The following is a 16111-nucleotide window of genomic DNA, read 5'->3' as shown; positions in this document are numbered from 1 at the left end:
CTTTCCTTCATCCTTTCTCCTAACTGAGTTGAGGGGTTTTGATTGAAGGCCCACTCATTTATATCAAGGCAGAGCACATCACCAGTCTCCGGAAAACTAGAAACTAGGACGTAAAAATACAAAGCTCTTTTCACGGATCCAGTATAGGATAATTACATTATTACACAAAGCTATAGGCCTCAAATTAGCTCAGTGCCGGTGTGCTTGTGTGAACTAGTGAGTGAGGTGAGTTAAAAAGTGTTTAACAAGAAGGGTGTGTGTGTGTGTGTGTGTGTGTGTGTGTGTGTGTGTGTGTAACCAGAAGGCAACACAAGTAAGGGGATTTCCTTGATGCCTACATAAAAGTTTCCTGAATGGGTGTAGTGCAGTCTTTCAGTGATTCTGTCCCCATTAAGAACAGTAACAGCAAGAGTATAGCAAGAGTCCATGCCAGATCACAGTGAGCTTTATTTAATTCAGATGTCCTCCATCTCCTCCATCATATACCAACAGAGGCAAATTCCCTTCTTTATTTGTCTTGAGATGATGCTTTGTTTTCAGATAACGTTTCATATAGCCCAGATTGGCTTCAGACTTGCTGTATGGCCAAAGGTGACCTTGAACTGCAGATTCTCTGGCCTCTACTCCCTGAGTGCTGGGATTACAGCTGCAAGTCACCAGGTCTAGTGGATGGGGTTCTAAGATAGAATCCAGGCTTTCATGCACATCAGGCAAGCAGGCTACCAAGCAAGGCACAAAAGTTGGCCCATTCCTTTGAGAATTTGTGCAATGTCCTGCTGAACCGTATGTGGGACTAGAGAGAGAGAGAATGACGTATTGATTTTAAACAAACAAACATCAAAATGCAAAAACAAGCCGTAAGAGTCATGGTTTTGAATTATTCCACATAACAGATCTGGCATGCATGGTGGTTGAATTTTGGAATCCATGTAACCAGTTAGCTTCACCAGAAGGTTTTTCTGGAAGGCAGGTACAACAGCTACAGTGGCTAAGCTTTCACCATACAGGTAAAACTTATCTCAGGGACCTGAGTTTAATTCTTGGTACCCACCACAAAGCTGGGCCTATAATCTCGGTGCTGGGGAGACAAGACAGAAGAATTCCCAATAGCTGAATCAGTGAGGGGCCAGGTTCAGTCAGAGAGTGTATCTTAAAAGCTAAGTAGAAGGTAATTGAGGAAGACAACTTACTAGTTACATGTCTCCACATGTGTATACACACACTTGTGCGTGTACCAGCATACACACACACACACACACACACACACACACACAGAGAGAGAGAGAGAGAGAGAGAGAGAGAGAGAGAGAGAATACTCAGGTGAGCTCGCACACTGAGAATTATCCCCATTTATCTTTTTTGTTTTGTTACTGTTTTAGAGTATATGGGTGCCAAGCTAGATAAAGCAATCTGAAAGCAGTTAAAGAATAGATTGTGGCCAGGCGGTGGTGGCGCACGCCTTTAATCCCAGCATTTGGGAGGCAGAGGCAGGCAAATTTCTGAGTTCGAGGCCAGCCTGGTCTACAGAGTGAGTGCCAGGACAGCCAGGGCTACACAAAGAAACCCTGTCTTAAAAAAACAAAAACAAAAACAAAAAAAAAAAAAAAAAAAAAAAAAAAAAGAATAGGTTGTGGAGTTAACAGTCCATTAATTTGTCTGAAGGAAGTCCAGCCAAGCTCAGGCCTTAACTCAGTCTTCCTCTCTGGGATACAGTTTCTTGTTCTCCGTGAAAACCGTCCTTAACTTTAAGGAGACAAAACAAGAGAAAAGGAATGGAAATTAATTGGAGGCTGTTTTTCTTCCCCTTGACACGTTCTTTGATGGAAGAAGAGAAATGTTCTCCTGCTCAGGGGAGCAGTCTACCACCTAACAAGATTTCATTTAGCACTCCTTCAGATGTAGTTAGGAACACACAATACTTAAGTTTGTTGTTGTTGATTGTTTGTTTGATATGCAAGTGCTGTGGGCCTTATCCTGAAGGATGGTCATGTTACTGGTCATATGACAAAGAACATGTGATACCTCAGAGCAGTGTTCCTTAGCATGATCGCGCTAGGACAGAGTCCCATAGTTCCTGGAACTACCAGCTTTACCTGAGTGACGATTGAGGGTAATGGAGATGCTGGAAGAGGAGGTGCTGGGTGCAAAACTGGAACCCAGTGGCCAAGAAACCCCCAGGGTGAATCTTTTCCCTGGCGTTCAAAGGTTAAGATAAACCCTAGTATAGATTAAGAGCTATCTTCACCACCCAGAGCGGAAGATCTCTGTATTTTTTTAACTAGAAGTTGAATAGCAATGTCTAACTTACTTTAAAGGCAAAGCTACAATAAGAATGAGACACCTCGGGAAAAAGCCAAGGGATGGATGGATAGAAAGGAAGGAAGGAAGGAAATAAGGAAGGAAGGAAGAAAGAAATAGATACACAGACACATAGATAGATACATAGACAGGTACATAATAAACAAATAAACATAATTTTTTTAAAGAGATGGCAAGATGTCTCAGTGGTGGATAAAGACAGGCGCTTACCTCTAGGCCCGACAACCAGAGTTCTATCCCAAAACCCACAAAATAGAAGGAAAGAATACATTTTCACAAATTTTTCTCCGACCTCTACACACACACACACACACACACACATGTTAAAAAAAAAAAAAAAAACATTTTTCGTGAAAATTTTTTTCAAAGCATGCCTGTGCTCCTTATGTCTACAGACCTGAGACATAAGAGATCCCAAGAGACACAAGGATGGCACCTGGTTCTTTGGGAAGGACAAGGGAGTCAAACAAGGGTATAGCTGTGATTACAAAAAATAAAAATAAATAAAAATAAATGTTTACCGTCTCAGTTCTTACTGAAGACAGAATTATGCAATTCAGCAGCAAATAGTGATGCCAAAGAAAAGCTTAGTGTTGTGTTTCAGGTAATAATAGCAGTGATTCCCACTGGGCCACCAACTTAGAGCCAATAGCTTTTTATTTTGCTTCATAAGGACGTTAGAAAATGATAGTTACCATTTATTGCCATCCTTTTATCAGATGATGATATTAACCCAGACGAAAGATAAGGACTTGAATAGAGTATGTCTGTGGGATCCGTCCTTGTCTGGGCTGCTCATTCTTTCTCTCCATCGGCCTATGTAGACGTCATCATCAGAGCCCCTGAGCTGAGCCCTTGTGGTTCTGTAGATTTAAGACATAGCAGGTGTCCTCTTAGGGTTGGAATGAGAGGTGTCTAAAGGCGGGTGTGTTTTCTTTTGTCCTTCCTAGGACTATCTAAGCTGACAGTGGAAGTGTTCTGCCCCATCCTGGTTACTAACCCTGCCCTTCTGTGACCTTCCAGCAGATGCACAGCCTAGGTTCCCACGTTAGTCATGTCTTGTGTTTCCTTTATGGCCCGCCGCCTCACAGACTCAGTTTTTGGTTCGTTCCTTTGTAACCCATCGGGTTATCTTGACCAAATATCCTATCTCGATTGCTGGAGTCCTGGGAGCTACAAGGACAGTCTTTGAAATCAGCAAATGTAGCATGATGAAGCCCTGCATGTTTCCCTCATCTTCCTCCCTCCACTGTTGACCTATAAAAGCTTCTCTCTGTCTATCTCTGTTTATCTGGCACGAACAAATTTGTGCTCACCCTGAGTGAGTGTCTTATGAGCACATCACAAAGTTGAGTGACAGGAACAGCAGTTGAACAACGTGGGAAGGGCCTCATGCTATAGAGTTTTGAAGGGGGCCTTGTAAATCAGGGGGTGCCAACAGAGCTGGACACTCGGGTGGCAAGCTCTCCCTTTTACTGGCAGACACCACTGCGTATCCGATGAATGCTTGCCCAAGTAGAGCGCGTTCTAAGAGTTGACATGATTGTTCTCTTCATTCTTGGATTCCATATGGATGAAAATGTTTCATTTTAAAAAAAAAAGATAATTTTTTTTTGAGAATTTCGCAATGCATTTTGAACATTGATTCATCCCCTCCCTAGCCCTTCCTTTAACCACTCTGTCTTCCCTCCACCAACTTTTGAGTTTTCTCCTTCCACCCCCACCCCCACCCCCACCCCCTGGTCAATTCCAGATTCTATTGTTCAACTAGTTTGGGGAGTGGGGCCTGTTCTGGCGGGTAGTCAGCTTACCAGGGATCACATTATTAGAGCCAATGGACCCCTACCTCCCCTGCAGCTATGAAATGCCAACCACCCCTTAGCTAGTAGTAGCTTGCCATGCCCACACCCACCCCTACTTTCATACAGGGCTTTTCTTTGGCTTGAGCTTGTGCAGGTATTACGTATGCGGCTTCAGTTGCTATGAGTTCTTATGGGCAGCTTCCCTGCTGTGTCCAGAAAAACAGTTTCCTTGATGGTTATCTCCCACCTCTGGCCCACAATCTTTCCAAACTCCCTCTTTCCTGTGATTATCCCTGTGCCTTGAGGGTGCGGGGTGGGGAGGGGGGAGGGGGAGAGGTGTGGTATGTCTGTATCCTTTAAAACCGAGTACGCCAGGCTTTCAATTCTCAGCACGTTGACCCATTCTTGTGGAACCCAATGGTCTTCCAGTTTGTCCAGTTTGTCTCCATGTTCTGCCATGTTCTCAGCGCTACGGAGCACTTTGTGAAATCTGAGCTGTTCGTGGCAGTTTAAGATGAACATCTCCCACCACCTCCCGGTCCCTGACATAGCCCTCTGCTATGACTTGCATGGCTGTGCCCTCGGGGCTTAGCTGACTATAGTTCTGTTCCACCTTGGTCTGCTGTTTAGCATCACGTGGTTGAGAGCGGGATGGGGGGTGGGGCGGGGCGGAGGCTCTCTGTTGACGCAGAATTTGTTAGCAAAGACATAGGCTTAGCTATGTGTATCAAACATGCGTTGTAGTTGTTTAAAGGTATTGAGAGTTCAAAATCTCTCTCTTGACTAGGTCTACAGATGGTCCCAGGCTATGAGTGTTCTGAGGTATCAGACTTCTGCTCTCATTTTTCAATCTTATAATCTAAAGCCGTGCTCATTCTTTCTGTGGACAAGAACTGGGAAGGCTCGAATTTCACTTCTATGTGCCGTTGCTCGTGACTTGGTTACATGAATGCTATAAGGAAGTAGAGGTGGGTCTCTATGCCTTGCAGGCTATCTACCGGAAGAGTATCTATTGAGGAAAATAGTCTTAGTTGGAATGCATTTCATTCCCCTCATGCTAAGGAACATATTGTTGATCACGGTAGCATAATCAGCTATATAGTCCACTGGAGTTGATGCTCAGATCCCGAAAGCTGAAGCCCGGCTGACCATTTGGAATGAAACTTTAGGATGACGTCACGGGCTTTCAAGGTGAATGTGCAAAAGTCCATCCGGAGTGAAACACAGAAAAGGAAAATCTGGGCCTTGACTGCACCTAAGAATATGTCTCCTCCATCTTCTCCGGAGGTTTGGAATGAGGAAGCAGACAAACGGGAGTCAGCAAAGCAGAGAAGCCCTCAGGTATCAGGCAGCTGTGCGGGCAGCTGTGCGGGCAGCTGTCCTCAGGCGTCATCTTCGAATCTGTGAGCCAATCACCTTCGGTCCAGACCAGACTCTCTTCGAAGAGATGTACGTACAGTTAACAGCCTTGGGACTCAAAGACACAGTGTTAGAGTCCAAACCAAAAAAAACAGGTCCAGCACCAGAAGACACCTGGGTTCCCTAAGCTTGTCTTTTCTCAGCAAGGCACCCCAAGTGTGAGCAGCTCTGTCCTTATCTGTGTTCCCCTCAAGGACGTAGATCTTAGAGAAACTGTCAGAGATTTGTGAAAGTGGACCCAGGTGAGGGGTGCAGACTTCCACTGGTTTCTTCTTAACACAAAGAGGATTTTACTTCAAGGGTAATTTGAGTCAAAGGCTACAAGGAAGTCAAGGAAAACAAAAAAATAAGAAAATACTGTGCTTCAGTGGTATGACACAGAAGGTCTTAATAATTGTTTGTCTGTCTGTCTGTTTTTTAACTAAAGATCCATTGTAGTAAACGTCTGGAGGACCCACTGAAAATCTGTTGATGTGAGCTCTAGCTGTTGGTTCTTATTGTATTAGAAGTAAAACAGGCCCAGCAGTGGTGGCACACACCTTTGATCCCAGCACTCAGGAGGCATAGGCTGGTGGATCTCTGTGGGTCTAAGGCCAGTCTGGCCTACAAAGTGAGTTCCAGGACAACCAAGGCTATGCAGAGAAGCCCTGTCTCGAAACAAAGAAGTAAAGAAACAAACCAACAAACAAAATGAAACATAAATTATTAAAATATAACATTCATTACAAAATAATAGTGCAGTACCCACAGGTAAAGACAGTGACTGTCATGTGGAAACTTATCACCTACCACGGAATTAAGTCGAATCTCTGAATGTAAAAAGTACAAAATATTTGGACAAGAACACTGATTTTTTTTTTTTTTTTTTTTTTTTTTTTTTGTGATCTGAGATTAGGCAAATGTAAAGAACAAAATGAAAAAAAAAAACAAAACTGGAATTGTAGATGAATGTAACCATGGAAACTTCCTCTGAGTTTTTGAGGTGTTCTTCCCACTTCTGTCCGCAGTCTGTCCACAGTTTATGACATTTTGCAATAGCAAAGTATTTAAACACTAAAATAAAATAAAATAACTCACAATCCATAACAGAAAAAAACTGAGCTAGTAAAATACACATGAATCTAAGAATTCTTCAAGGAAGTACTTGCTCTGTTACAGCAAGAAGACAATATATATATATACTGCAAAGATTGTATCATTCTATGTTTGTGTGTGTGCTTGTGTGTGTCTATGTACAAATGCTCACACCATGTATGGCCAGGTACCCACAAAGGCCAGGAGATATGACCTCCTAGTGTTTGTGAGGTGTCTACTATCAGTGCTGGGAACCAAGCTCGGTATTTTGGAAGAACACCAAACAACTACCGAGCCATCTTCCTGGCCCCAAGAGGGTGTATTTTCTTTCTTTCTTTTTTTTTTTTTCCCATGAGACTCAGCGAGAAAGTCACACGGGAGATAAAGACAGAGGGATTCGAACTCGCAAAGGAGGGCACGGAGGCCCTCTGGCGGGCAGACTCTTAAGGCGTGAGCCACCACTGGCTTGCTGAGGGTGTATTTTCAATCAACAAATCTGACAAAAGAGTTGAGTACAGAAGTTATGAAACCACTCAAAGCTCAAGGGTAAGAAAACCAAATTTTAAGACTATAAGATTTAAATACATAAAACAAGAAGAAAAGAAGAAGAGGAGGAGGGGGGGGGGATGAAAGAAAAGAAAAGAAACCCAAAAAACCCTAACATCTGAAAACTAATATTTTGGCATGGGTAGTCATGTGGCGAAATGCAACTGGAAACTGATGAGAGGCGAGAAACCTCCATGCACACAGTTAATTAGCAGTGACAGTGTCTAGCCATGGCAGGGATGAGGAGAGGCTGTCAGAATGCAAAATGGTAGAGCTATCCCAGAAAGCACTTGGATGGTTGCAATTCTCTACCCAGGTGTTTAGAGACCCAAGAATGTGTGTTTGCAGAAAAACCTGGGCATGGAAGATTGTATCCCTTCTGTTTGGAATTACCCAAACTGGAACATCCCAGAAAGTCCCTGTGACTGAGATTGGTTGAGTATAACTTTGTATCTGCCTACCCAGTGGGCAGCCTGCTCAAGGGAGATTCAAGCTGTCTCTTCAGGCAACAACAGAGGGGTCCTATGGCAGTGTTCAATGCCTGTGACACTTTAAGACAGGATGGTAGATCAGTGGTGGGTGGAAGTTATTGGGAGAGGATACATGACTACAAAATAGGAGGGGCTTTTGAACTGTTTGTAAAACAAACATTTCTTATCTGGCGATTACTGTATCGCTGGCTATAAGAATGTTGTGAGCATGTAACATTTTCATGAAAGTCATAGATGATGGAATACATTCTCAAATACTGAAGGATTAATGAGAATGGTTACACAGTCATGCAGATTCTGTAAATCTCTCTCTCTTTTTTTTTTTTTTTTTTTTTTTTTTTTTGAGACAGGGTTTCTCTGTGTAGCCCTGGCTGTCCTGGAACTCACTCTGTAGACCAGGCTGGCCTCGAACTCAGAGATCCGCCTGCCTCTGCCTTCCAAGTGCTGGAATTAAAGGCATGCGCCACCATCGCCCGTGTAAATCTCTTTACTGTCTAGCTTTATAGTGTTAGATCTGGTACCTGCTTCGGGTCCTCACTCTGACATGGCACCTGCCATGGGCTGCGGGCTCAGGGAAACCCTTCAGTGCTCTTGAAAAAGAATGAATGAAAAAAAAAAAATCCAGTAACAACTTCATAAATTTTGATTTTAGATTGGGCCCTGTGGATCCCCCGAAGTGGCCAGGCAGTCTCAAGGGACTGACCTCTGAGAATCTCAGATACAGTGTACTGCGCCATATTTTAGTCATCTTCTAACTATCCTGTCTTTTGTTTTTTTCCTGTGTCCACATGTCTCCCAGGTTTGCTTCACCAAGTTGGTTCAAAATTGATTCCTTTTAAAAATTAAATTTATTTAAAGAAGAAACTCACATAAGTACAAAAGAATTAAGCAAGGAATTTGACAATATATGTAATACATTATTCCTTGCTTAATTGTATGTTTGTATACACACATATATAATATACATGTACACATAATACATATGCACGCATATCCCTTGACTTTGCAATTAACTTAGCAATTAATCAATACATATGTAAGCCTCATTGACACTCTTTATGTCCTTTTTTTTTTTTTTTTTTTTTTTTTGGTTTTCCGAGACAGGGTTTCTCTGTATAGCCCTGGCTGTCCTAAAACTCACTCTGTAGACCAGGCTGGCCTCGAACTCAGAAATCCGCCTGCCTCTGCCTCCCAAGTGCTGGGATTAAAGGCCTGCGCCACCACCGCCCGGCCACTCTTTATGTCCTTACCCCTTGTTTCAAATGATACATGAATTGTGAATGGGCATGCATGCACAAGCATGTGTGTGTATGTATTTGTGTGCGTGTATGTTTTCCTGTGAATCATCTAAATCCATCTCTGTGTAACACACTTTGGAAGACATGGCTAACTCTGATAAACCTTCTGTGCCGACCCAGTGAATCCTAGCCATGACGGTGACTGGTAACTGGTCTCATTATCCTTTAAAAGAAAATACCTGTCAAAATAAAATACCTGTCAAAATAATTGCAGCGCGAGGAGGTTAGAGAAGTTGCTCTGTGTTTCATAGCAACCGAGTCCAGGCCTGGGATTTGAACCCAGGCACCCAGGCCTCAAAGTCACCAGATAGGAATCCTAGATTGCCATAGGAGCCTGGTGGTGAGTCAGCACTAGGGTGTGTTACTGACCTTCCCGGTCCTCTTCAGGTACACAGAAAGAGATGGATCAAATCAAGATGTGAGCACCGAAATAGCTGGTGTCAGCGCTGAGCAGAGCTGGTTGGGGACCAGGGCCTGAATGAAACTCCTAGCCTAGAGGGGATTTCACATCTTGAAAAAAAGAAAGCACAAAAAGCAAGTGCTGTTCAGTTTCTGGTGGTTTCAGTTGTTGGTTTTGGTCTTGCTTGTTCCTTTTTTTTTTCATCTCCTTCCTTGTTTTGTTTTATAAGAAAAGATTGAAGTCTAGGTTTTCGTGTGTAAAATTTCCAACTTTTATCACATGCGGAAGGGCCAGGCATGGCCTTGGGGTTGGCAGCTCTGTGACTGCGACTTCTGGCCTGCATTATCTTTTCTGACTTAGAGAATTCGTGCTCCAGTGAACTGGTTTTTTTTTTTTTTTTTTTTTTTTACAGTATAGAAATCAAATCCCAATTACAGAAACAGTTTAAAGCAACAATAAAGAGAAAAAGGACCTACTGAGCTTCTTAACATGTCCTACATAAATATTGATTAAACCCTGGGTTCTTTGAAAACTCAGGGTCCAGTAACAAAATAACAACATGTCTTTCTTTGTGATCCTTCTGCGTTGTCTGTGAGTGAATCGGGGATATTTATTCAGTATTTATTTAGCACTAATTCTCAGTTTGCTGAGAGCTCATGGAATCATGGCATGAGCTTATTGGAATTCTTTTCATAGACACAGAGAGACTTGCCCAAGAACGGGCACGATGAGAAAGTTAGTCAGCCCTGACTCAGAATAATAAGTATGAGCATGTGACAGATGCCATTGTGTGCATAAAGTAAGGTTTCCCGACACATTTTCCGTGTACACGTGGGTTGTTTTCTTTCAGAGAGTTGTGTGCTGTTTCCAGTCCTTATCTGATTTCCTTTAAAGTCCTCATATTTAACAATGGTGAAGAGATGCAGTCTCTCTAAATCCACAGTAAAATAAAAGGCTGTGTTTACAATGAACCCCAAGTTAGGTTTTCGAGTTATATGTTTGTGTGAATTCCTGCCCTTGCCTCTGTCTCTCTGTCTGGGTCTATCTCTGTCTCTCTGTCTGAGTCTGTCTCTTTGTCTCTGTCTTTCTCTGTCTGTCTTTCTCTCTCTGTCTGTCTCTGTCTCTCTGTCTCTGTCTCTGTCTCTCTCTCTCTCTGTGTGTGTGTGTGTGTGTGTGTGTGTGTGTCTAAGTGAGTGAAGGGAGATTGTGGGGGAAATCTAGAGAGATAATCTTGAAAGACAAGTTTATTCATTAATGACATCATAAGGATTGTATTTTTCTCTTGGTTAATAAACTATTTGTTTGGCGGCTGCTGTAAGGCAGCCAGGGCTAGTCATGTCTTTTCTCGGAAAAGATCTGAAGCAACTGGTAATTGAAATGATAATAATCATTTGATCTATTTGAGAATAACACTCATCTCCAAAGTTGTCTATTCTAGGAAGCCTTATTTGGTCAAAACATTGCCAAATTCCATCTGTGTTCATGTGGAGACTAATATACCATGCTACTTAATTATTTTTCAGAATATTCTTAATGCTATAACTGTAGCTGGTCTGCCCTCCTTAATCCCAGAAGCTGTCCCCATATGCTTTGAAACAATACCCAGTCTGGGTTTTTTTTTTTTTTTTTTTTTTTTAATTCTGACATTTCATAATTATCATGTAATAGCTATAAAATGCAGGATGAGCAGAGATCTTCTATTTCAAAAAGTTGATGAAATAGCGTTGAATATGGGTGAAGTTTGCCCCTGCAAATGGCATTTTGTAATGTGCCCCAAAATTTATAAAGTCTTGAGGTATTTTCTTGAGAAGAGGGCAAAACACAATTTCCACTTTGTCTGCCTTTACGAGAAGTTCATATTTGATCAAGATAAGAGAGGGAATCCCGTTACCCCGTCTTGTGTTCTGTTCTCGAGAGTGTTCTTGTGACTCCACTTTTCAACAACCTTCTTTTTCTCAGAAGCAGTCCTGAACCAGACAAGGAAAAGCAAAATTTACCTCTTAACCTTAAAACATTCAACAGAACAAAACTGAGCCCTTCTTGCTGTGTGAACATCATTTTAATAAAACTCTTTTTGTTTGAGGAGTGTGGGTGGGGCGGATAGGGTGTGTGTGTGTGTGTAGTGTGTGGTTGTGTATGGGGATGGTTTATGTGTAAGGTGTGTGGTGTGTGCATGTGGTGCAGTGTATGTATGAAGGAGTGCATGTGTGGTGTGTGTGTATAGTGTGGTGTGTGTGTGTATAATGTAGTGCGTGGTTGTGTATGAGGGTGGTTTATGTGTAAGATGTGTAATGTGTGGTGTATTATGGAGGAGTGTGTGTGTGTGTGTGTGTGTGTGTGTGTGTGTGTAGTATGTGGATGTGTAAGGGGGTGATTTATGTGTAAGGTTATGGTGTGTGTATGTTGTGTATTGTGTATGTATGAAGGAATACATGTGGAGTGTGTGTGTGCAGGGTAGAGAAGAAAGAGTTGTATCTAACAGCAAAATTAGTCAGGTTCTGTTGTGAATTCCTTTCTGTCTAGTAGTTCAGAGACATCTTCCTGTTGTTCTTTTGTCAGAACTATTTTGAAATTTTTCTGTAAGCTTTAGGGGTTTTTCACAGCTAAGCCTTCTTCAGAAATGTTCAATCAGAGAAAGGAAAAGAGAGTCAGCTCAAGTTAAACTGTCAAATGCTTCAAATCAGTTCATTTAGAACCCAGGGAGAGGAGCCATACATCTTTTCCAGAGAATCTCTGGGCCGGGAGGGGGGGTGGGGGGGCCCTCTTTGTTCCTCATAGAGATATCTACTAAATATCTTGCTGGGCTAATTCTGAGGCAGAAAACTTGCTTCCTGGAAGCAATTAGAGATGCTTAAAATTCAAATTTATGATCCTGGGGAGGAACCGAAGCTTCAACGACTTTTCTTAGATTCAAAGGCTTTCTCACCACCCTCCCGCACCCCTCCCTCCCATATGTATTAAAAAAGAAAAAAAAGTCCACTCATTTCTCAGCTTGCAAAGTTTTTCAGAAACACGAGAATGTGTAAGTTGCTTTCAGTGGGAAGCACATAACATTTATGGAGTATTTCTTTGGGGATTACATCACAGTTTTATTTAATTTTTAGGACAAAAGTTAAATTCAATATTTGTGTATAAGCCAAGGGAAAATGTACCATAAACATAGGAATTTGGGGGTGAGTCAGAGTTCCAAGAATTCTAGATTTACTTAGGCCATTTATACGAAGACAGGCTAACTATTAGTCATCCAACCTTACTTTTTTTTTTTTTTTTTTTTCATTTGCAATTAATTGCACCTAAAAAACTAGCTTTCACATTGGTAGATGGGGCTTTGTGTCTAGCGTTAAAACTGCCTGTTAGAATTACTGTCTCCTGTTTCTGGAAACCTCCTAACTCACAGCAAGCATATCACATAAATTATTCTTTAAATAAAGAGGCCTGGAAAGCCATTGAGCTGAAATCAGTTCCTGGGGCTCTTCTCATCCTAAAAGTTACACATTGTCTGCTTGTCCAAGGTTAGACCACTTGCTGGAAGGTCAGGCTGGACCCTTGGCATCTAGGTGGGCTTTGCTAAGAATGGATCACGTTTTGTTTTTGTTTTTTTTTTTTTCCAAACCCAGGATAACATTTTCTGTCCTTCCCTACTTCTTGTAGGACGAGGTCATCGCTGTCTCCGAAAAGGTGATTGTAAAATTAGAAGATCTTGTCAAATGGGCCCATTCTGATTTCTCCAAGTGGAGGTGTGGGCTCCGAGCCACGCCGGTGAAAACTGAGGCCTTTGGGAGAAACGGACAAAAAGAGGCTCTGCTCAGGTACAGGCAGTCAACCCTCAACAGTGGGCTCAACTTCAAAGACGTTCTTAAGGAAAAGGCTGATCTCGGTAAGCACGGCTCCTGCTTCTGAATTCATATGTGGGGATGTGCAATGAACTGGGTTCACCCTGTGTATTATCCTGGAACCCCTTACTATCTATATATTTACATGAAATGAAGTGAGAACTATATATGTAAGAATGATGCAATATGTAAGAGTTATATATTATTTAAGAATTATATAGCATCATTATAAGTTACAGGGCTAGAGAGCTGGTTGAGCATGAGTTAAGAACTGTATTGTTCTTTTAGAAATGTCAGTTCAGTTTCCAGCACCTATATCAAGCAGCTCCAAGCCCCCTGAAAGCTCAGCTTCAGATAGGGACATCAGATGCCTCTGGCCTCTGAGAGTACCTGCACTGATGTCCACCCGCCACACATATGTGCATGTATGCACGCATACACATACACGTAGAAATAATAAAAATGAGTTTTCAAAACTATCGTATATTATGTATATAATTACATATTAGGGTCTAGAGAGATGGCTCAGATAGCAAAATGTTTGCTTTATAACCATTAGGACTGAAGTGTGACCACCCCCACCCCCCACCCCCAGACCGAGACCCATATAACAAAGCCAGGCACAATGGTATATGCGTGTGATCTCAGAATTGGGGCGTCCCAGTCAAGAGGATCCCTGAGGCTACCCCACCTGACCAAATAGATGAGTTCCAGGCCAATGGGGATGGAAGGGGGGGTGGGTGGGAGAAGCCAAGATGTGTGGCTTCTAAAAAGTAATACTAAATGTTATCTTTTGACCTCCACAAGTAGACATACATACAAACACAAAGCATACTTAGAAATACTCACACAAAGAATTATATCTTATAAGATTACATATCACATAACATTATAGTACGTAATTTTTATTAAAAATTATAAGTGTATATTACGTATGTGTGTATATAATTGACTTATTGTAATGTGGCCCAAGACTATGAATTGGGAAATGCCTGGGCAGGAAAGGAAACGTGTTGTATTATAGGGCCTCTTTTGTGTAAAGCCTCTTACTAGGTGACATAGCACATGGCCTCAAATAATGGTCTATGTGCCTTCAAGATCTAAGACTTAATTAGGACTAAGAATGAATTAACAGAGACTTAAAATATTTGCTGTAGTTGGGTAGTAAGACAACCAGGATTTCAAAGCAGAATTTCAGGTATGTAGCAACCTGAAACAAAATGGTGATTCATTTACTTCTGAGGTAATAGAGCAAGCTGGAAACTGCTGGGTTGGGTGTCCTTGGCCTTTCTTCCCTCAGCTCTGTGTTTATCCCTCTTTCTCGTCTGCTACAAAGGATTGTCTGGACTTTTCTATCCAGCTTTGGAGTGTTCTGGCCATATCTGTACATCAGCTCCACCCCTCAGCCCTGTGGCTTTAGGTAAATACGTATGGTCTGATCTTCCTTCCTCCCATACAAACAGGGACAGGAGAGGTCTCACATGGCAAAGGCATTCTCCTGCCTCAGCAGTGACTGCGTGACCCTGTGCACCCTTTGTCTGGATTTGTTTGTACCTTCAGTAGCCTTCACGGGCCCGACTCTTCTGGTGTTGCTCAAGACTAAAGCTATTGACCTTTGCTTGTTTCTTCTTCAGGCAAAGAGGAACTTCAGTTTTAACACAGCGAGGCATCTTTTCTTTCATTCGACCACAGTGCCGATTTTCAGGTCCCTGGTTGATGCCTTAATGTGACAACTTCCTGTTTTTTTTTTTTTTTGTTTTGTTTTGTTTTTAAACCTAGAACTTAACTTTTACAAGAAACCTTGACAATTACTTTTAACGGACATAGGCTGAATAACACCAGGGAAGTGACTGTCTTTCATGTGATTCTGGTTTGTGGTAAGGCGTGCTGTTTGAGCAAGACCATCCTGCCGTTTAATATCAGCTGTTGCCTGGCAGGCATTTTGATAGACGGTGGCATTTTAGACACACAGCCCACTTGTCATGTGCGCCATTAGAGAAAATTCTTAAGGTAGCATTCTTTCTTCTCAGCCAAGGAATTTTTAAAAATAGTCTTTTACATATTTCCTGTTCACACAGACCCGGTTTTATCAACTCACCCTGACTACTTCTATGTGTGAGAATGTTGACTAGCAGTAAATCTGCTGGGTCACCACCACCTTCTTGTGTGACCGCTGTTGTGTCTCCATTTTCTTTCTTTTTACCTTAACATTAAAACCTTTCTTTGTCTGACTCTTTTTTTTTTCCCCTTGAGTTATGGAATATAGCGTTACTAATAAAAACATTAAACAGGAAACCCATGGGGGAACAAAAGGCTATGTAAATGGTTAAGCTTGATGTCACACATGTAAACAAGAGTATTTATAGCAGGGTTGTTTTGTGTTTCAAAGGGATAGTTTATTAATGAGTACACACACACACACACACACACTGCTCAATTTCTTAACTCCATCTAAGGAGAGTTTGACAATCTTGGATTCTAAAAAAAAAAAAAAAAGTCCATAATCTTTGTGCTTCCCACCCTCCCTCCTCACCCCCACCCTGCCTCCCTACCCCCACCCTCCCTCTCCATCCTATTCTTCCTCCCCAACCTCACTCCCTCTCTACCCCCTCCCCCACCCTCATCCTCCCTCCCTCCCCTCACCTCAAGTGGTTCCAGAAAAACCAGGTTTGCCTAACTAACTATTCACAGCACTTGCATCTGATGGTTTGGTCTTGAAAATGCAGATTAGTGGTTTTGAAATCAAATTACATTTAGATTTACTAAGAAGAACCTGGTTAAAGCTGGTTAAAGGCTAAGTGTAGCTGCCCTAGAATCTTCTCTGTGGGACTGAGAGGAAGACCCAAAGTGTAGACTGATAAAAGACTTCCCAGATGATTTGGTGTGTGTGTGTGTGTGTGTGTGTGTGTGTGTGTGTGTGTGAGAGAGA

General features: G+C 42.1%; 1 protein-coding gene across 2 annotated transcripts in view; it reads left to right on the top strand.

Annotated features, from left to right (window-relative positions):
- The window catches only part of Arid5b (AT-rich interaction domain 5B), a 184219-nt gene that overhangs the window by 19829 nt on the left and 148279 nt on the right, over nucleotides 1-16111 (top strand). For both annotated transcript variants that reach the window (XM_034523943.2, XM_034523945.2), the window contains one exon: nucleotides 13001-13226. In XM_034523943.2, the coding sequence (XP_034379834.1) occupies nucleotides 13001-13226 (226 nt within the window). The remainder of the gene's footprint in view (nucleotides 1-13000; nucleotides 13227-16111) is intronic.

The sequence above is a fragment of the Arvicanthis niloticus genome, chromosome 20 (genome assembly GCF_011762505.2).
Source record: "Arvicanthis niloticus isolate mArvNil1 chromosome 20, mArvNil1.pat.X, whole genome shotgun sequence".
Classification (NCBI taxonomy): domain Eukaryota; kingdom Metazoa; phylum Chordata; class Mammalia; order Rodentia; family Muridae; genus Arvicanthis; species Arvicanthis niloticus.
This window is presented reverse-complemented; position numbering and strand designations above follow the sequence as displayed.